Source organism: Rhinatrema bivittatum, chromosome 2 (assembly GCF_901001135.1).
Source record: "Rhinatrema bivittatum chromosome 2, aRhiBiv1.1, whole genome shotgun sequence".
NCBI lineage: Eukaryota > Metazoa > Chordata > Amphibia > Gymnophiona > Rhinatrematidae > Rhinatrema > Rhinatrema bivittatum.
In genome coordinates, this window is record NC_042616.1 from 424,295,361 (window position 1) to 424,316,679 (window position 21,319).

At 44.8% G+C, this 21,319-nt stretch overlaps 1 protein-coding gene across 1 annotated transcript in view; it reads right to left on the bottom strand.

Annotated features, from left to right (window-relative positions):
* Positions 1-21,319, bottom strand: part of RANGAP1 (Ran GTPase activating protein 1) — a 317,592-nt gene that overhangs the window by 54,801 nt on the left and 241,472 nt on the right. The window contains exons 14-15 of the mRNA XM_029590239.1: positions 10,073-10,161; positions 7,134-7,255 (exon numbers count right to left, since the gene is read on the bottom strand). Coding sequence (XP_029446099.1) covers positions 7,134-7,255; positions 10,073-10,161 — 211 coding nt within the window. The remainder of the gene's footprint in view (positions 1-7,133; positions 7,256-10,072; positions 10,162-21,319) is intronic.

The window sequence follows — 21,319 nt, forward strand, 5'->3', positions numbered from 1 at the left end:
ACCTCCCAAGATTTTGCTCGAATTAAACAATCATCCAGACAAGGGTGTACCAGAATGCCTTTCTTGTGGAGGATTGCTGTCATGATCACCATCACCTTGGCAAATATGCAAGATGCTGTAGCGAGACCAAAAGGAAGAGCCCAAACTGATAATAGTTCCCCAGTATGGCAAACCAGAGCAACTTTTGGTGTGCTCCTCAAAAGGGAATATGCATATAAGCCTCCTTGAGATTAAAGACACCAAGAATTCTCCATCAGAACTAGGACTGGAATCACCACCACTGATTGAAGATGACAATCCTCTGGGAATCGAACTGTAGCCATATGCACATGTGAAGCCCATAGAGAAAGCACAAAGGCTTTGGGCACCAGACATGAAACTCTAAGGCATGGACCCAATGAACTGATGTCGTCTCAGTCCACTCAACATGAAAAATTGGGTCAAATGTCCCCTGATGAGGACCAAATGATAAAGCAGGGCCACCTGAAACTTTTGCATATTGTGGAAAATCTTCTGGTCCCCTCTGGTAACTTATGAAACTTGGAATCTCCCAGGAAATGCTCCAAGTATTCTCCAGCTTGTCTTTAAATGGGATACTACCCAATTGCCATTCAGACTACACATCCGCCTCCCAGTTACACCACTAGAGAACTCCTGGCTGGAACTGCTGACCTAGAAAATAATTCATACAAGGCATCCATTATAAAGGCCAATTCAACCACTGGATGCACTGCTTCCTTCTTTGGTAGAGACTGACATTGCCACTTGTAGCGCCTAGCTCAAAGAGGCTCAGGCCATGAAAGAAACACGAAAAAATGCCAACATCTTCATAAGGTGAAGCCTAGATATTTCACTAACTTCTCCAGGCCCTCACCAAATGAAGGTTCCCCAACTGTGCCTTTGAGCAAATATCCGCTGCCCAAGTACGCAGCCAAAAGCAAAGCCTAACTGAAAACCTCCGACACTGTGATACAAAGGAAATCCTTAATAAAGACAATACCAGCCTCCAGTCTGGCAATGACTCCCTTTTAGAGGCCATCCTCCATGCTAGCCACTGGAACCTGATGCACCCAGCAGAAATACACTTTTGTTAACGACTGCTACAACAGCCGCCCAGACTGCCAAGAATGACACTTCAGACCCTTGCTTAAGATGTATCTCCATCTTACGATCTTGGTCATCCTCAAGAACTGCACCGCTCTCCACTGGAATCATTGCCTTTTTAATAGCCACAGAGACTATGCATGTCTACATTGGGCCCTTTACAAAGTTCCAAGGCCTCCTCAGGAAGGAGATATACTTTTGGCAGGGCTCTGCTGATATTTAAGACATGTAGTCTTCTTAAAGAGGAATCCTACCCTTGCTGCTTCAGTGCTGGACCCTTTTTTCCCAAATGTACAGTCCCCAAAGGGCTGGGCTCCCAAGGCGAACAAGTCATCAGTCTTAAAATTACAGATCACCCTGGGATCATCCCTCTCTGCCACAAGGAGTTCACCCTCTTCCAGAGAGCGTTGATATCCCAGGAATCCCCCCCCCCCCCCCCCCCGAGTAGCCCCTCATGAGTGTTAGCTTGAAATGCCTTCCCTGAAGCTGGGGACTCTAAAACAAATCCAAAACTGGCTCAAGCCTAGGCCCTCAAAGATTGGGAAGGACTAGATGACTCCCTAAAGGGGTCTCTCAGGGGATTGAACTCCAAGCACTATAACCATTCTTAATACATAAATACCAGAGAAAAGGATTCAGAAGCTTCCTGCTCCACACAGTTCCCCCTTGCAGGACCTTTTCCCATGCCTGGGAGCCAAACCCTGAAGATCAGAAAGGCCTTAGCAGAGTCTCCCTCAACACAGAAGACGAACCTAAAATGGCTGCCGTTCCTGCCATACTTAACTCCCCCCCCCTATCAGCGCTGGACTCTACACTCTAAGCCTGCTTCTATGCAGCATGTCTCCTGCTTTTGCTTCCATGAAGAGGAGCTCCTGAAGTCCCCTCCCCATCACCCAAGTAGGATTGAAAGGGACTGGAGGTCAGAAGATTGGATCACGATCCTTGCTTCCCATGCTTCGCGAAAGTGGCCACAGCATACCTGTCACACAGTTGAAAACCAGAGCCACCACTGAAACCAAAACGCAGCACAGAGGAGCCCACACTTCAAGCTAACCTGCCAATCTGCTCAGCTATGCCTGCTTCCCTTCTTCTTTTGCTGTACAATGTTTTTAGTTTTTTTTTTTTAAAAGAAACATTACCCCAAGGCAGCAAGTTACATCAAAAGAAGAAAGTATATGTTCCTGAAATGAGTCTTTAGCAGCAGGGAAAGGAGCATTTCAGAGAGGAAAGCAGAGGTTAGGAAATAAGAGAGCCAGCACTAGTGGCTATCAGACCTTCTTCCATGCCAGGACAAAGCTCACAAAGGGTCACTGGCCCCCTGCTCGTCCTCACTCTACCAGAGGGATGATTCTAAACCAGGATCTAACACCTCTGGGACTATCTTACCTCCAAGTCTGACTGCAGGTTTTGTACTTCCACTATCTACTGGAACAGAGAATACTGAGCGACTGCAGGTAGCACACTGTCACTTGTACCATTGGTTCAGTAAAAGCTTTTCTTCTGCCTCCATCTGCTAGTAGGGGAGAAAATCCCATGCATCTGGACTGATCTGGGGGATGATAAAGAAATAATTTTTTTTGCAAAAAGGCTGAAGAGCTGCTGCTCTGGAAATTTACCTTACTAGAAGAGTGCCTTCTTGGATCAGTACCTTTAAATCATAACTTTCTACAACTTGGATGGAAACAGTAGTCTGCAAGGTAAAGTCTCAAAGGAACATCACTTTGACTAGAAGTTATATCACAAAAGGCTCAACCAAAACCTCTGCTATCAGGAAGGAAGATTAACATAAGGATTTACTTTACTGACCCACAGGTAGGAGAATGACCCAAATTCCTTTGCCTCATATCTGTTCTTTTTCTAAATTCAGATCATTCTTAAAATGTATCCTTCCATCATTTATATTGGAACTGTAACTTGATTCAAGTATACTGGACTAAGGTATGACAATTGATACAAAGCATCGATCTGTACAGTCTGGGCAAACAAGCATCGGGGTAACTTGCTTGATGCGGCGGTTACTACCTTTAACCATAAGCCTTATGTTCACCTTTGATGCAACTCCAACATTGCTCTCTGCATCAATGAAAGGGGATGGCAGGAAATTTGAATCAAACAGTTACCGACAAGGTTGATGAAACATAAGTATGGGAAAATAAGTGTGGAAGTTGCTGGGCAGACTAGATGGGCCGATTGGTCTTTTTCTGCCGTCATTTTCTATGTTTCATTTTCTATGTTTCTATGATAGAAGATATCCTCTCAGTGAAAGTTGTCAGCGATTCCAAACTATCTATATTTCTAACAGACATTCTGATGACAACTGTATGTTTGTTAGCACAAATAAATAGTCTTTGTGGCTAGATGTTAACTCTCTGCTAACTGAAGAAGGATTTTCCCATCATGTTCAGTTTTTCGAATAAAAAACTCTGGAATGTCTTTTATATAGAAAAACTGACAGCCTTGCATAAAGATCGAGTGGATCTTTTCATGCATATATGGAAGCCTTTCCAACACTGGTATAGCAGAACTTCTTGTTAGATGTCTGTAAATTTATAGTTGAGGATATGGACTCCTAGTGATCTATGCCTCAACTTATTTATTATTTGTACTGTACCTTGTATATGTTACAATTTCTCATGCTGGCTGGGATTTAAAAGATGGAAGGGGAGAAAGAGAAAGGGGGGTTGTATACTGAGAATTGGAAACTACTGAACTGAATTTTATGGTTTTTTGCTACAATGGAGTGCCTTTTCGGGTATTCTGTACAGTTAGCTTGTATATTGTCATCAGTTCAGTAAAAATAAACATATCTTTCCCCTAAACAAATTCTGCTACACCATAGGATGTCTTAACATCAGATGGAGGCAGAGAGTACTGGCTTTTCAGGTTCTGTTCACAGAATAAATAGTAGAGGTGACAGAGTTGCTTACCTGTAACAGATGTCCTCTGAGTACAGCAGGATGTTAGTCCTCACATATGGGTGATGATATTAGATTGAGCCCGACGCGAAAAACTTATGTCCCTCTTTAGTCTCGTAACATAGAATTATGATAAAATAAAAAAGGGGAAACCCAATTCCGTGGGGTAACAGGCAGGTTTTGTGAGGACTAACATCCTGGCGTCCTCTGAGAACACCTGTTACAGGTAAGCAACTCTGCTTTCTCCAAGGACAAACAGGATGATAGTCCTCACATATGGGTGAATCCCAGGCTACAGACTGCTCCATCACACAAAAAGGGACAGACAGACACCTAACCAGATGCCAACGGGCACAAAAACAAAGGTGCTATTGGTAACAGAGGGAGATACAACTTGAATCCAGACAACAGGTCCTAGATTGGGAGAGTTGGGTTCTACACCATAAGAGGTTCCAGTGGACAGACTGGCCACCTACTGTTGTGTCGGCCATCCCTATCCAGACAGTAATGTGATGTAAATGTGTGGAGAGAACTTCACGTCACAGCCTTACAGATCTCCTCCATGGGAACTGCTCACAAGTGGGCCACCGACACTGCCATTGCTCCGACAGAATAAGCCTTGATATAACCCCCAAGATGCAGTCCCGCCTGGGCATAACCAAAGGAGATGTAGTCTGCTAGCCAACTGGTCAGTGTCTGTTTGGCAACAGCAACACCCAAACTATTTGTGTCAAAAGAAATAAGATTTTGGTGGATTTTCTACGGGCTTCTGTTCACTCCAGATCGAAGGCTAAGGCACCAGTACCTTCTTGGAAACCAACAGCAGCTGGATCGGTAGCGCACCGATAAGCGCACAGCTTCTCCAGAAGCGGTATGAGGACAGGTGACACTGGCTCCAGTACCGTTGGTGCCATGGGACCAAAGCTCTACAGCGCCTGCTCCACCGCCAGCTGAACTCAATGCTCCAGCTCTTCCTCAAATGTTGCCCATGCCAACACTGACTGGGAGGAAGAAGGAAATACCTATAGTACCTGAATGTAAACCACTTTGAAGCGCTGGAGTGGAAGAGTGGCCTAGTGGTTAGAGCAGTGGGCTATGAACCAGGAGACCAGGGTTCGACTCCTGCTGTCGCTCCTTGTGACCTTGGGCAAGTCACTTTACCCTCCATTGCCTCAGGTACAAACTTTGTAAGCCCTCTGGGGATAGGAAAATACCTACAGTACCTGAAGTTCTTTGAAGAACTGAAAAATGTGCAAAAATCTAAATCTAAAAATAAATAAATCTTCCTCAGACCCACAAAGGGAATCAGTAATTGGCACAGATCTCAGGGTGCTCCTCACCATGGGGTCGTTTCGGGGGGCAATGCAGCAAAAGCTGGTGAATCCCTGTGCAGAAGGGGCTGGTGCCGACGCTTCTTAGGCTTCCCTTGATGCTCGGCCCGTTCATTCCCTGGTGCCGAGGCCAACGAACCCAGCATCCTCAGACTGGAGGAGATAGCGGTCAGTCTCCAGCACTCCTATCCACCAGCAACCTCAACGGAACTGACAGTCCCGCCGATGGCGTGGTGTCCATTGGTGTGCTCTGAGGTCCTTTGATATTGATGACTCAAACTTCTTCAATCCAAAAAGCTGATCCATCTTGCCTAGTCAAAGATGTCATCCCTTTGGTGTCATCTGGGCACATAAGCGGCAAACCTGGATGTCATGTGATGCCCCCAGGCAGAGGATGCAAACATAAGGATCAGTGATCAACATGGTCCTTGGGCACTGGGGGCATCGGTGAAAACCAGATGTGGCCATGACAGGGCAAAATAAAAGGAGAAGAATAGAATGATGGCAGCTGGCTTCGATCAGGAAACACTTGAAATAAAATCCCCACCCTCTTTCTACTTGTGGAATGAGTTTGACTGTTTTGGTCTCCAAGAGGGAGAAGCTTTCCTTGAAAGGTAGATCCTGAGAGTTATAATGACAACCTCTCGGTGGGCAGTTTGGTGGGATTTCCAATAGTCTGTATCCATTTTGCATTATACTTAGAACCCAGCTGTCCAAAGTTATACTGGGCCACTGGTTTATGTACAGCCTCGGCCTTCCCCCCAGAGGCAAGTTGCCCCAAATAGATACTGCAATATTGGCTGTTTTTTCCTGGATCTAGTTTCTGGTTCTGGCTGTGTTTTAGGCGTCCTCTGCTATTTTGGACAAGATCAAAGTGCCTACTGTTGTCTGGGATGAAAGCCAGGAGGATAATGCCTTTTTGGAAGCCAGAAGAATCTCTTTGGCATACCACTTAAATACCTTCTAGATGATGTGTTCAGAAATGGAAGCAGAAAGTCTGAGAACAGAGGTCTCTAATTTGATTTGATCACTTTGCTTGAGAAGTAACCGATTTAGAAGCACAGATATATAAGGAAGGCAAGAACTGTGTATCTCTCAGTCCTGAGGGAGTGCAGTAGGCAGAAGTTATGCTGGCTTCTGGAAAAGCAGAACTTGAATATGGCTTACTGGGAATTTGATTGAGGGTTAAAATGTTACTGTGTTTCTGTATTTGAGTACTGAGAAAGTACTGAGCATGAATTAGTCCTATGTATAAGTTTAATATTTAAATTGAATACTGAGTGTATATTTGTGTATTGGGAAAGTAAATGAGTGTTTGCAGAAGTCAGTTGCTTGCTCTGAAAAAGGTGTGTGAACTGGTTATTAGACAAATAATCACTAGCAAGTGCCACACATGTATTATCTTCTGTTGCTGTAGAGAGCTTCTGACTCTCAAAGCACAAGTTCAATCTCTGAAGGTCAGAGTAGCAGGGACATTACAGAACAGTCTCAACTCCAGTCTGGCAGCCCATGCCATTGATGTGGGTTCTTGTTTAAGACTTATACTGTAGACAGGTCTGGCTTGTCAGAACCATCCATCCCATGGTTCACAGCCAAATCTGCATATGGTGAAACTCTTAAATAAAACAAGGCAATATTAATAGCAGCTATGAAACTTATAAAATACAATGCAAGAACCAAAATGAAAGCACAGCAGTGACTGAACCAAGTCTCAGTACTTTAAAACCACAAGCAAGCAGGAAAGCACCTTTTGCGCACAAGTCTACAGGCAACTCATACTCACTTTGTCACAAAGGCAATGAGGATAGGGATGAGAGACTTGGGAAAATAGTCCTGCTGCACAACATGGTTCAGAGTCATCAGTGGGCCATAAAGATTGGGGATGGTCTTGATCTTTTCTTCACTCTATGTTCAGTGCCATTGGGTAGGAAAAGCAACATAGAATAAAACAAGTAATCTCTTTCCTTCACCCTTCATAATCTTTAGTTCTCTCTCTACATATTCTGGCATATCAGAAATTTTCTTAGCCTCAAGATTTAAATGGTATGAAAACTTTTCTCCAGCAAATAAATTTCATACTTATGTCTGATTATGTGCTTTATGACAAATTTGTGATGGTTTTTGTGTTACCCGCCCAGAGCTGTGGATGGGGCTGGATACAAATTTTTAAATGAAATATTGCCACACTACATAAGTGTGCAAATACCATGCTACAATGTTCTCTTGCTGGTATACAGCAATAGCTAAAAACAAACTGTAAACTGTAAAACAAAGCCCCCTCTCTGGCTGCTTGCAGATGTATTATTATTTACGATTTCCAATTTATGCCTCTTTAGTTTGCCAGTTAACTATCCATCCTCCCACTTAATACTTTTGGGATAAAAGATGGCTTCTCAAAATCAGGATACATGGGCTGATGTAATAAATTCCACATTAAAATTGGCTTTATATTTTAACCCAGGTTTTTCTTTGCACTGGAAGTAAAACATAGGGTCCCCACGGGATGCAGTAAGCTAATGACATGCATATGCCCCATGCATAAAAAAAAACAAACCCCCCCCCCCCCACAACAGAAGTAAAAAGCACCCTTTTTTCCCTCAGAGGCTATTTGCATGCCAATTAGAATTGCAAATCCTAATCAGTAAAGAGTCTAGACAAAGAACTCCTTCAGGCAGATTCAGTAAACATGCGGGAGAGCCGGCGCCCACTCTCCCGACACATGCCCAGGCACTTCTCCTGGGTGCGGGATTCTCTGGTGTCGCGCTAATAAGGAGGCGCTAGGGACAATAGTGGAAGTGGTGACTGTCAGCGGGTCCGACAACCGACGCTTAATTTTACCGGTGTTGGTTCTCAAACCCGCTGACAGCCATGGGTTCGGAAAATGGACGCCAGCAAAATTGAGCATCGCAGATTTTTTTGGTGGGGGGGGATTTTGGGGATTTTTTTTTTAATTTTTGGTGCCTCCGACTTAATATCGCTATTGATATTAAGTCGGAGGGTGTACAGAAAAGCAGTTTTTTCTGCATTTCTATACAGTTTCCCAGTGCTTTATATGGTTAACGTCTGCCTTTGGGCAGGCGTTAATTTCTGAGAGTAAAATGTGCGGTTTGGCCACACATTTTACTTTCAGAATTCCGGGGTAATAACTAATAGGCTCATCAAGATGCATTTGCATGTGATAAGCACTATTAGTTTCGGGGTGATTGGCCATGCCTTTTCCACGCGCTATTACCCCTTACAGTATAAGGGGTAATAGACACGCGTCAAAAAACGCATGGCCAAACGGGGGCTAAACGGTGCGCTTGGCTGAGCGCACCATTCTGTATCGGCCTGCTTCTAAATAAGGTCCTGAGAGAGGAACTTTCACACTGGATCAAACAAAGGATCATCCAAATTAACAAGCGCATAAACATTCTCTCCCCCTCCCCCCCACACTTTTACTTTGCTACAATGCATGGTTTTTTTTTTGGTACTTGCCAATATTTATATTAGGAACAGTTTGGCTTACAGAACCATGACCCCTATATTACATGTTTATGTCACCTTGTTAACATGGAAATGACTTTCACCTCAAATTCAATAATCCCTGCTAGAACGAGGTTTAAAAAGCTGGCAAATGTTTCTTTCTGTATTTGTAAAATCAATATAGAGAAAACAAATCTACTACAAAATGCTTCAATGCACCCTTTTTTCAAATAAAACCAAAACGGTTTTCATAAATGTTCTAATATCAAAATACAGATAAATGCATACACTTTAAATTTCATTACATGTGATCATATATGAATGTATTTTAAATAATGACCATGGACAATTTTGAAAACCGTATCAACTAGCATCGGTCAGTCACACCAATCATGCTGCACTCACATGCAACCCTTTCATACACATGATTATGCATCTATAAGTAGATAATTGAAAAGATGTTACATAAAATAATACTGCAAACTGCTAATAAAATTCACCAACATTTCAAAAACAAATAGTATCTAAAAGTGTATTTGATATATAGAATTGTATGTTCTTCATAAATTGATGTTGCACTAAAAAGTGAGAGCCTGCCGCTAAAGGGATTCTCTCTGGAGCTATCTTTCGCTGACACAAAGATGTCTTCATTTCGCCTCAAGTAAGGCTTCATCAGGGGGAATGAGTAAAAGCTTCTATCAGAGTATTTTTGTGTATAATTAATGTTTCTTTGATGTGGCTATCTTTGTGAATTATAGTCAAATCGCCACTTTGTAGCCAAGTCTCACCAGAGTATTTCTCCAAACGCAACCAGTGCCATTGACATCTTTTTAATTGTCATCTATTTGTAGAGGCATAATCATGTGTATGAAAGGGTTGCATGTTAGTGCTGCATGATTGGTGAGAATGACCGATGTCAGTTGATACGGTTTTCAAAATTGACCATGTTCATTATTTAAAATACATTCATATATGATGTTCACATTTAATGATATTTAAAGTATGCATTTATCTGTATTTTGATATTAGAAAATTTATGAAAACTGTTTTAATTACTTTTATAAAAAAGGGGGTGCATTGAAGCATTTTGTAGTAGATTTGTTCTCTCTATATTGATTTTGCATTTATGTTGAGAGAATTAAGTTGTAATTTCCTTCATATTTTTTTTTTTGCCTTGTTGGTTTTTCTATATTTGGCCATTTGTGAGCAGGGAGGCTAACACTGCTTAACAGAAAAGAAGTCATGTTCTCATCCTACCTTAAGCAGTCCCATGTGTATCAATAGGCTGGTGATGAAGGTGTCAGACTGAAACACTGCAATGCTGAAGGCTTTCTCCAGTAAAGCATCTAGAATAGCAAACAAAACAAAATAAATCAATCTACTACATATACAAGATGAATTTATTCTCAATCAGAAATTACAAATGTTAGCCAAACTGGGTGTGATTAGCTAATGTACTCTTAGGACTTGTGATGGTATTCTTACCAGTTTAAGAACATTACATATGACTAAAGACATAGTTTTCACAGTACAGCTATGAGACAATTAGAAGAAAAACATATTTTAGTGTTTAATTATTCCATCTTATATTCCAGTTTCCACAATGTTCAATGCGGATCACATAAAAACATACATAATTAAAACAATGGAGAAATGTTCTTACCTGCTAATTTCCATTAGTCCTGCTACACCAGCCCAGTCCTGACAAGTGGATTATTTCCCCCCCTACTAGCAGATGAAGGCAAACACGGTTTTCCTCTGTGACATCATAGCCACTACTTAGGAGGTGGTGTTAGCAGCAGGAATCCAGTATCCTAACAAAGCTTAGGGTCAGACTCCTTTCACTTAGCAAGCATCAATAGAGAAAACTCATCTGAAACAAAATGTCCTTGCCCCTACAAGAGAAGGAAGGGGAAAAACAAAGGTAGTAACACTGGGAAAGAATGCCCAAAACGGACCTTCAACAGAATCTTAACCAGAACAGTCTGATAGTTATGCAGCATGCTTCTCGGATGGGTCCTGGACTGGTGTAGCAGGACTAATGGAAACAAAAAATTAGCAGGTAAGAAAATTTCTCCTTCCATCTCATCCTGCTACACCAGTCCAGCCCTGACAAGAGGGAAGTACCAAAGTCTTCAATTACCCAGGTGGGAGGAAACCAGGGCTGCCTGCAAAACCCACACCCAATAAGTTGCCAGTACTTTCAGCTAATAGTACTTCACAAAAGTATTCAGGGATGACCAGTTAGCTGCCCTACAAATATATACTGCCAGAAAAGCATGTACCTCTGCCCAGGACATCGACTGCTCACACACCAATTCTGGAGGCTTTTTATCTTTGAGCAAATAACTGAATCAATATTGTCCTTTATCCAGCGAGCAAGGGTAGCCTCAGAGGCCACCTCTCCTTGACGAGGCCCTCCAAACAGGACAAAAAGCTTGTCAGACTTGAGGAAGACATTAGTGACCTCCGAATAGCACAAAATAATTCTCCTTACGTCCAGACACTGGAAGACTTGGTACTCCAGCCCACATTCTTCTCAAGAGAAAGTCAGAAGGGAAATCGCTTGATTGATATGAAAGGCAGACTTCACTTTAGGAAGAAACAACAATACTGGATGAAATGTGACCGTGCCCAGCATGATCACCAAGAATGAATCCTGGCAAGACAAAGCTTGCTGTTCTGAGACCTGCCACATGGAACAGACCACCACCAGGAACATAGTTTTCAGCGAAAGATCCTTCAGTGAAGATTATTTCAGAGGCTCATAGGGCCTTCAACACCAAATTAAGATCCCACAGGAGAATGATAGCTTGAATAAGGGGGCCACAACCTCTTTATGCTTGCAATAAGTAGGATATATCCAGGTGGGCCACTAGAGAAACCCCTCCTACCAACGGCCCCCAGTAGCAGGAAAGGGCTTCCATTTGCACTTTCAAGCAATTCAAGAAAAGCCCCTTATCAAGACCACCCTGAAGAAAGGCCAAGACTCTGACCTGGACCCACAAAAATGCTCAAACAGTTGCCAAATACGAAGGATGTGGACCATTAATGAGACTTCAACAGAGCAGAAATCATTGCTAGAGAATACCCTTTCTTGTGGAGCCATCCCCACTCAACAGTCAGGGTGTAAGACAAAATGGAGCAGGATCCTCCATGACCAGAGGCACTTGAGCCACGAGACCTCATGCCTTTGGTAGGCGAAAAGGCTTATCCACTTGCAACTGAATAACATCCACATATCACGGTCTGCTAGGCCAATCCATCGCAACCAGAAAGACCCAGTTGCTTTCTAGTTCCACCCTGCGTAACAGTCTGCCTATGAATGCCCACGGAGGGAAGATGTTCAGCAGCTCTCCCTCCAGCCTGGGCTGTACCTCCTGGGGTACCAGGGCATCAATGCCCATTGACACCTGTTCTCCAGTCAGCAACAGGTTCACCTTTGCATTCTGCCAGATCGCCATCAGATCCACCTATAGACAACCCCACCTGTGGCAGATCCACCAAAACACTTTCGAGCTTAGCTCCCACTCTCCAGGATCCAACAGATTTTGACTGAGGAAGTCAGCTTGCACATTTTCCTGACCGTTAATGTGTAGTATTGAGAGCAACCGTATGTTCTTCTTTGCCCAAGGGAACAGGAGCAACGTTTCCAATAAAACTCCCCGACCCTGGGTTCCCTCTGCCAATTTACATATACCACTGCTGTGGTATATGATTCCCTGAATCAGGAAGAAGGTAAGAAGAGCCAAGCAGACCAACTCCTGCTCCTAACCATGCTCCCCCCAAATGGAGAGGCTCACGTCAGTCACCACCAAAATCCAGGTCAGTGCGGTTAAGCTGACTCCCTTCATCAAACGTGAAGGATCCATATACCAGAGTAAGATCATAAGAAATTGCCATGCTGGGTCAGACCAAGGGTCTATCAAGCCCAGCATCCTGTTTTCAATAGAGGCCAAACCAGGCCACAAGAACCTGGCAAGAACCAAACACCAAGAAGATCCCAAGCTACTGAAGCAATTAATAGCCGTGGCTATTACTTAAGTAAACTTGATTAATAGCAGTTAATGGACTTCACCTCCAAGAACTTATCCAAACCTTTTTGAACCCAGCTACACTAAGAGCACTAACCACATCCACTGGCAACAAATTCCAGAGCTTAACTGTGCGTTGAGTGAAAAAGAATTTTCTCCGATTAGTCTTAAATCTGCTACTTGCTAACTTCATGGAATGCCCCTGGGTCCTTCTATTATCCAAAAGTGTAAATAACTGATTCACATCTACTCGTTCAAGACCTCTCATGATCTTAAAAACCTCTATCATATCCCCCCTCAGCCGTTTCTTCTCCAAGCTGAATAGCCCTAACCTCTTCAGCCTTTCCTCATAGGGGAGCTGTTCCATTCCCTTTATCATTTTGATTGCCCTTCTCTGTACCTACTCCATCACAACTATATCTTTTTTGAGATGTGGCAACCAGAATTGTACACAGTATTTAAGATGCGGTCTCACCATGGAGCGTTAATGAGGCATTATGACATTTTCCATTTTATTAACCATTCCCTTCCTAATAATTCCCAACATTGTTTGATTTTTTGACTGCTGCAGCACACTGAGCTGACGATTTCAAAGTATTATCCACTATGATGCCTAGATCTTTTTCCTGGGTGGTAATCCTAATATGGAACCTAACATTGTGTAACTACAGCAAGGGTTATTTTTCCTATATGAAACACCGTACACTTGTCCACATTAAATTTCATCTGCCATTTGGATGCCCAATCTTCCAGTCTTGCAAGGTCCTCCTGTAATGTATCACAATACGCTTGTGATTTAACTACTCTGAATAATTTTGTATCATCCGCAAATTAGATAACCTCGCTCGTCGTATTCCTTTCCAGTTCATTTATAAATATATTAAAAAGCATCAGTCCAAGTACAGATCCCCGAGGCTCTCCACTGTTTACCTTTTCCACTGAGAAAATTGTCCATTTAATCCTACTCTCTGTTTCCTGTCTTTTAACCAGTTTGTTATCCACAAAAGGACATCGCCTCCTATTCCATGACTTTTTAGTTTTCTTTAAAATGGTACCTTCCTTTGTGTGCAATTTCTTCAGTTTTCACTCGGTGCAACCGCACTCAATACTTTTATTCGGAAGATCATTCAGAGACAGTTTTCTCTCGAAGGGCGACTAGCCCTGCTTCAGCCCGACGTACGTTTTGCTAATGCTGCTTCAGGGGCTGTGCTCAACGTGAATTCTCCCGAACTGTACACTGAAAGGTTCTGCTCCTCGTATCCACTTGCTCTGCTTTACTGCTAGAAAGTGTTTTTTGGACAAGCATCAGCATAATTCAATTTAATTCTTTACCGCACAAACTTTCAACTAAAAACAGGCTCACACTTTAAATATTTATGGGTGAATAGAATTCCAGCACTGACTTACCAAACCTTACCGCCCTTTCTTCACTTGGCGTTTTAGGCGAGGCTGTCACGAAAAATCATAAATATCCTTTGGAAAACTACTAAACAACAATTACCCCACTCTACTACTGGCCATCGATGCAGAAAAGGCTTTTGATATGGTCCACTGGCCCTTTTTATTCCACAAGCTTGAAGCCATGAACTGTGGAGATTTCTTCCTCCACCGGATACAGGCCCTTTATAGTGTCCCTACCGCATGCCTAAAAATAAATGGTGGATATTCCGCCCCCTTTACAGTGCAACGAGGTACCAGACAGGGATGCCCCCTCTCCCCCCTCCTATTCGCCATCTTCCTGGGACCTCTAGCTATTCGAATATGGAATAACTCCATGATTCAGGGATTTACAATAGGCCCACAAACCTATAAAATGTCATTATTTGAGACGACATCTTACTCACAGTGAGTCACCCTGATTCCTCCTTACCAGAGATTGAATCTGAATTTGCCCAATTTAGTGCGGTCTCAGGTTTCAAAATCAATTGGGACAAGTCAGCAATTCTAAATGTATTTATTTTATTTATTTATGTATTTTTATATACCGCAGCATGTTCGGAACATCACCTCGGTTTACATGTAACAATAATGCAGCAACAGGCTTTACAAGTAACACATAAGGGAAATATAGCAACAGGCTTTATACAGTAAACAAATATGGTAACAGGAAGTGACTAACCGATGGAATTTTGTACAGGAACGAAATGGGTGAATGGCAAAATGACAGAGGGGAAAATGACAGAGAGAAGAGGGATGGAATGGAGGGGGGGGAACAGGGGAAAAAAGAGTAACGGGAGTAAGGATTTCTAATTTAGTATTAGGAGGGGGACATTGGCGGGGGTGGATCTTCGGACGGAGCAGGGGGCCAAACATTGGGGAGGTGGAGGGGTGGGTTGCATGGGTCAGGTGAATGCTTGTTTAAACAGCCATGTCTTGAGATTCTGCTTGAATTTTCTTGGACATGGTTCCTGGCGGAGGCAGAGAGGCATGTTGTTCCAGAGAGAAGGACCTGCGAGGGAGAGGGCACGTTCTCTGGTGGTCACTAGCTTAGTGAGTTTGGGTGAGGGGGTGTGCAGGGCTGCAAGATATTGCTTTCTGGTCGGTCTGTCGGTGGTGCGGAAATGGAGGCGCTCATTGAACCAACACATGTCTTGGTTGTGGAGGGATTTGAGAATAATGGTGAGTGATTTGAATATTATACGAGATGGGATAGGCAGCCAACGAAGGTGTTGGAGGACAGGGGTGATGTGATCATGACGGTGGATGTTGGTGAGGATGCGGGCAGCGGCATTTTGGAGCATTTGCAGGGGTTGGATGGCATTCTTTGGAAGGCCAAGGAGGATGGAGTTACAGTAGTCAAGTTTGGATAGGATGATAGCTTGGAGTACTGTGTGAAAGTGGTTAAGATGTAGGAGAAGTTTCAGTTTTTTTAGCGTGTGGAGCTTGAAAAAGCTGTCTTAGTGTGGCGTTTATGAACTTTTTTAGGTTGAAGTGGTTGTCCAGGGTTACTCCTAGCCTACGGATGTTTTGGGAGAAGGTGAGGGTGTGGGTAGGGTATTGGGGGGGGGGGGGGGGGGGGGGGGGGGGGGGGAGTATGTTGGAATCATTGTGAGGGGGCGAGATGAGGAGAAGTTCCGTTTTTAAGGTGTTGAGCGCAAGGTAGTTTGATAGCAGGGCGTTAATGGTGGTGAGGGCAGAGTCCCAGGTCTTCATGGCACTGGATAGGGTGTCTGTTATATGTATGAGAATCTGGACGTCATCCACGTAGATGAAGTGCGGAAGACCGAGTTTGGAAAGGAGGCGGCAGAGCGGGAGGAGGTATATATTGAAAAGGGTGGAGGATAGTGAGGAACCTTGAGGAACACCTTGCTTCAGGCTAATTGCCTTGGATTCACATTTTCCAATTTTTACACTGAATTGTCTGTTGGTTAGATATGATTGAAGCCATCGAAAAGAGGAGCCGGATATGCCGATCTCCTTGAGGCGTTTCAATAGGATCTCGTGGTTGACAGTGTCGAATGCGGCGGAGATGTCAAGGAGGGCTAGGATATAAGCTTGGCCTTTGTCAAGAGATTTCAGAATATGGTCGGACAGGGAAACAAGGAGGGTTTCAGTGCTGTGGTGCTTACGGAAACCGTATTGTGACAGAAAGAGTATTTGACTATCATTTAGGAAGTCAGTGAGCTGGCGATTGATTGTTTTTCTAACATTTTTTAAATAAATGGGAGGTTGGCGATTGGGCGATAATTGGGTCAAGGGAGGGTTTTTTTTAAGATAGGTTTTACTATTGCTTGTTTTAGTTGGTTGGGCAGTGCCTTGCGATATGGGAGCAGTTGATGATGTTAGCTATGAGGTGGGAGATGATGTTGGTAATCGAGAGAAGAGATTTGGTGGGGATGGTATCTGCAAGGTGCACTGCAGGGTTTATCTTCTTGAGGATCGATTCTATCTCCAAAGGTGTGGTGGTCTCAAATGAGTTTAGAATTGAGGAGGTAATTGGTGTTTGGGGTGTGCTGGGTGAGGACGTGGAGGTGATGAGGTTTGTTAATGTGGCGTTTGTGCACGAGGGGTCCTGGGGGAAGCGAGCCAGGATTTTTTCTATTTTGTTGTGGAAGTATAGGGCGAGATCCTCGCATCTGATTGCATCGTGAAAGTCAGGAAGGGGGGTAACGGTGGTTTTGGTTAGGGAAGAAACAAACTCAAAGAGGGCTCGGGGATTAAATTGGTGTTGATGGATTCGCAGGGCATGGAAGTCCCTTTTTGCTTTGTCAATGGCTTCTCGGTAAGTGTGAAGGTGTGATCGGAATGTTGCTTGAAGGGCTGGGGATTTGTTTTTACGCCATCGTTTTTCTAGTTTCCTGAGGTTGTTTTTTAGGGTTTTAAGTTCGGGGGTGAACTAAGGTTTCTTTTTGGTGTTGCTAGAGTTGATTAGGCGGGATTGATTGGGGCAGACCTTATTGGCGATGTCGTTGGTAATTTCAGACCAAGAGGCAAGGGCGGAGTCGGCGTCGGTGAGGTCTAGTTTACTGAGTTCGCAGGATAGGGCAGCGATGAGGTCATCTGTATTACATGGTTTGCGGTAGTGGATGGTAGTTTTGGTGGAGGGGTGGGAGGGAGTACTTTTAATGGAGCAGAAGGTGTCAATGCGGAAGTGGTCGGACCATGGAATGGGATTGCGGGGGGGGGGGGGGGGGGGGGGTGTCGGATTGAATCAGGTGGTTGGTGAAGATAAGGTCAAGGGTGTGTCCAGCTTTGTGTGTGGGGGAGGAGATTATTTGTTCAAGATCTAGTGCATGAAGGGATGTTATAAGGGAGTCACAGGATGCTGATAGAGATGTGGTATCAACATGGAGATTAAGATCGCCGAGGATGATGGTGGGTGCGTTTAAGTCTAGGTGTTTGGTAATGTATTCAATCAACAGGGGGGAGTTATTTTCAAGGAGGCCAGGGGGTGCATATATTAGGCAGATTTGTAGGATGGATGATTTAAAAAATGCGATTTCCAGTTTCTGTGGGGGTGTGATTGGTTGTAGGGTTAGATTAAACTTCTTTTTGGTGGCAAGGAGGAGGCCTCCTCCTCTTTTTTTGAGTCTGGGGATGGAGAAAATGTTGTACAGGTCGGTTGGGAGCTGGTTTATTAGGATCGAGTCGGAATCCTTTTACCAGGACTCTGTGATGGCGCAGATGTCGGGGCTGTCGTCAATGAGGATGTCACTGAGTAAGATGGTTTTTTTGACGATGGATTGTGCAGTTAGGAGAAGGATCGTGAAGGTGGTGAGGCCAATTAGTTGGGTAAGGGGTGAGATCATGATGGGGAGCAGAGCTCTGAATTGCTGGCGAGGGCTAATGGGCTGAAGGACCGGATATTTGCAGGGGTAGTGTTTGAGGGTGGGAATGGCGTGGGAGATCATGGTGGGGAGGGACAGGGAAGAACTACTCTGTGAAGGTGTAAGAGAGGGGTTAAAGGTTCGCAAGGGGAACAGTTGTTGAGGGGGTGATGGCGAGGCTTTCTGGCTGGTGGGGCCGTTAATAGGGGGGTAAGTGGTGAGGGAGGGTGTACGGTGAGGTCCAGGGGAGGGGTTGTACAGTTAACTTGCCAGAGAGGGGACAGTAGTGGAAAGAGGGGCTGGGGAGACTGGGGATCGACACAAAGAGGTGTGCTAAGGGGCAGGCCCCTTTGTTGCGCACCTTTGGCGCGTGACGCCAGGGGCCGGCACCTGCTTTTAAAGTCCTTAGCGTCGCCGGGTTCTTACGCGTTCGGTGGGCGGGTCAAGAGGCCGCGTGGTGGGCTGAGGGGGGTCGGCGTCCTCGAAGCAATCGGCGGGTGTGGCAGGGCTCAGGGACCCCGATGGGTCGAGGCGCCGATAGCGCTGAGCGGCAGGAGTGGCGAGGAGAGATAGGAAGCAGGCTGGCGCCTGCTTTTAAAGTCCTTAGCGTCGCCGGGTTCTTACATGTCCGGTGGGCGGGTCAAGAGGCCGTGTGGTGGGCCGAGGGGGGTTGGCGTATGTATGTATTAAATGTATCCTGCCCCTTACAGCTGGAATCCACTTTAAAGTCCCATCGCCCTTTTAAATGGGCTACCACCAAGATTAAATATCTGGGAGTTTATATTGGTAAACAACTATCTGACCTTTACCAACTCAATTATACACCCCTTATTCAAAAAATAGACCATGACCTAGGCAAATGGGATCTCCTCCAGTTGTCCTGGCTCAGGCGCCTGTCAACCATTAAAATGAATATCTCACCCAGATTTCTCTATCTATTTCAAACCTTACCCACAGCAGTACCCTCATGCCACATTGAAAACCTGGCAATAGAAATTACTTCGTTTTCTATGGAGACATCGGCCTCCTAGGGTGGCTAGAGCTGTGTTATATCAAGCTAAAGAACACAAGAGTGCGGGAGCCATCCAACTACGCACAGTTCCCTCCTTCCTCCCCAAAGTGGTCTCACACTTCCACCTTAACCAGACCATCTCGCTACCAACGAAGGATGGCTTGAAGAATTCGGAAGAAGCCCGTAGTCTACGCCACCTGAACATCGGCAGACTCCTATCCAGATACCTGGAAATGTCAGAACCCGTACGAAAAATGGACCACCTTTTCATCCTTCACAGTGGAAATAGACAAGGGGAAGTGGCCTCGCGGGCAACCATTGCCCGCTGGATCAAGGAAGTCATCAAGGCGGCCTATGTAGAAGCTGGCAAGTCACCACCTCTACAGGTCAAGGCCCATTCTACCAGAGCCCAGGCAGTATCCTGGGCAGAAACTAGAATGCTGTCGCCTGCCAAGATCTGCAGGGTGGTGACATAGTCCTCCATTCATACCTTCTCCAGATTCTACTGTCTGGATGTTCAGGCTCGGGAGGACACGGCATTTGCAAGGACAATTCTAAGTGGGTCACGGGCAGCCTTCCACCCGGTTTGGGAGTAGCTCTTATACATCCCATTGGTCCTGAGTCCATCTGCTACACGCTAGGAAATGGAGAAATTACTTACCCAATAATTTCGTTTTCCTTAGTGTAGACAGATGGACTCAGCATCCCACCCTTGGCTGCCGTTATGCATGGTCTTTCAAATGATTCAAGGGTAAGCCACGTTTTCATTTACTTAGAGCATCCACCCTGCCGGGTGTCGATGCTTCCCGGTTGAGTGATCCTCTCCTCTCAGTGGGAACACAGAGGAGAGGATCACCTTGCTAGTGGCTGAAAGGAATCAGTATGTTTTGCTTGGGACATTGTCTTTCTTAAAAGTATTGGGGCAAAGTTAACTATTTGGGAATATTATTTAGTGTGTTTGTGCTTTTAATGGTCAGTAAGACAATGAATAAATAAGTTAGACTGTATTTTTAAATAGTCAGTCAATAAGGCAGCTAGTAAGCAGTAGGTAGTGTGCTTATTTTTAAAAGTCTGTAAGGCAGGTAGTAAGCAGAACTGAGTGTCTGTATTAAAAAAAAAAAAAAAGCTAGAAGCAGTGTATACCTAAGTAAAAAGGTTGAAAAATTCAGTCCAGTTACTTACCTTGGAAAGGTGTTGAGGTAGTGTGACTTGGTTTGAATAGGTACCAACATTTGTTAATCAAGAGAGCAGTGAGTCACTCTAGCTGACTAACTGAAGTTAGCAGCAAGAAGGGGGTTTCCCAGTCTTTTGCATCGAGTGTCACGTGTATGAATTTTTACCCACCGGAGAGAAGTTGGACATGTGCATGCGATGCAGACAGCTCCTGGCTCTCAGAGAACGAGTCCAATCTCTGGAGGCTAGAGTGGCAGACCTGGAGGAGCTGAGGCAGACAGAGAGGTATATAGATGAGACCTTCAGGGACATAGTAGCCAAGTCCCAACTTCAGGCTGGCAGCCCTGGTGCTGCCTTGGAGGAAGGTGGTCTCATGATTGGAGAGCATCAACCTGGTGTAGCAGGAAAGGATCCTGTAGCAAGGACCTGCTCTCCAGGTGATGCACTATCCTTTCATACCGAGGATATCTCCCCAAGGCCTACTGCCCAGGAGGGAAGGGTTAGGATGGCCGTCATAGTAGGTGATTCGATTATTAGGAATGTAGACAGCTGGGTGGCTGGTGGGCGTGAGGATCGCCTGGTAACATGCCTACCTGTTGCGAAGTTGGCGGACCTCACGCGTCACCTAGATAGGATTTTAGACAGTGCTGGGGAGGAGCAGGCTTTCGTGGTACATGTGGGCACCAATGACATAGGAAAATGTGGAAGGGAGGTTCTGGAAGCCAAATTTAGACTTAGGTAGAAAACTTAAATCCAGAACCTCCAGGGTAGCATTCTCTGAAATGTCTTCTGGCTGCCACTATGGACGAGAGGCTCCTGGCTGAGGTGCGCACCAGGTCTGAGGTCGCATCTGTGAGTAATGATATTGCCGGGTCTAATGCCTCGATTGGCATAGTTATGTCCCCTGGCCATCGCCAGACAGGCGCGTGATACCACGGCACAGCAAGCAGCGATCTGTAGGGTCATAGCTGATACATCGTAAGACTGCTTGAGGATGGATTCCTGCCGTCTGTCATTG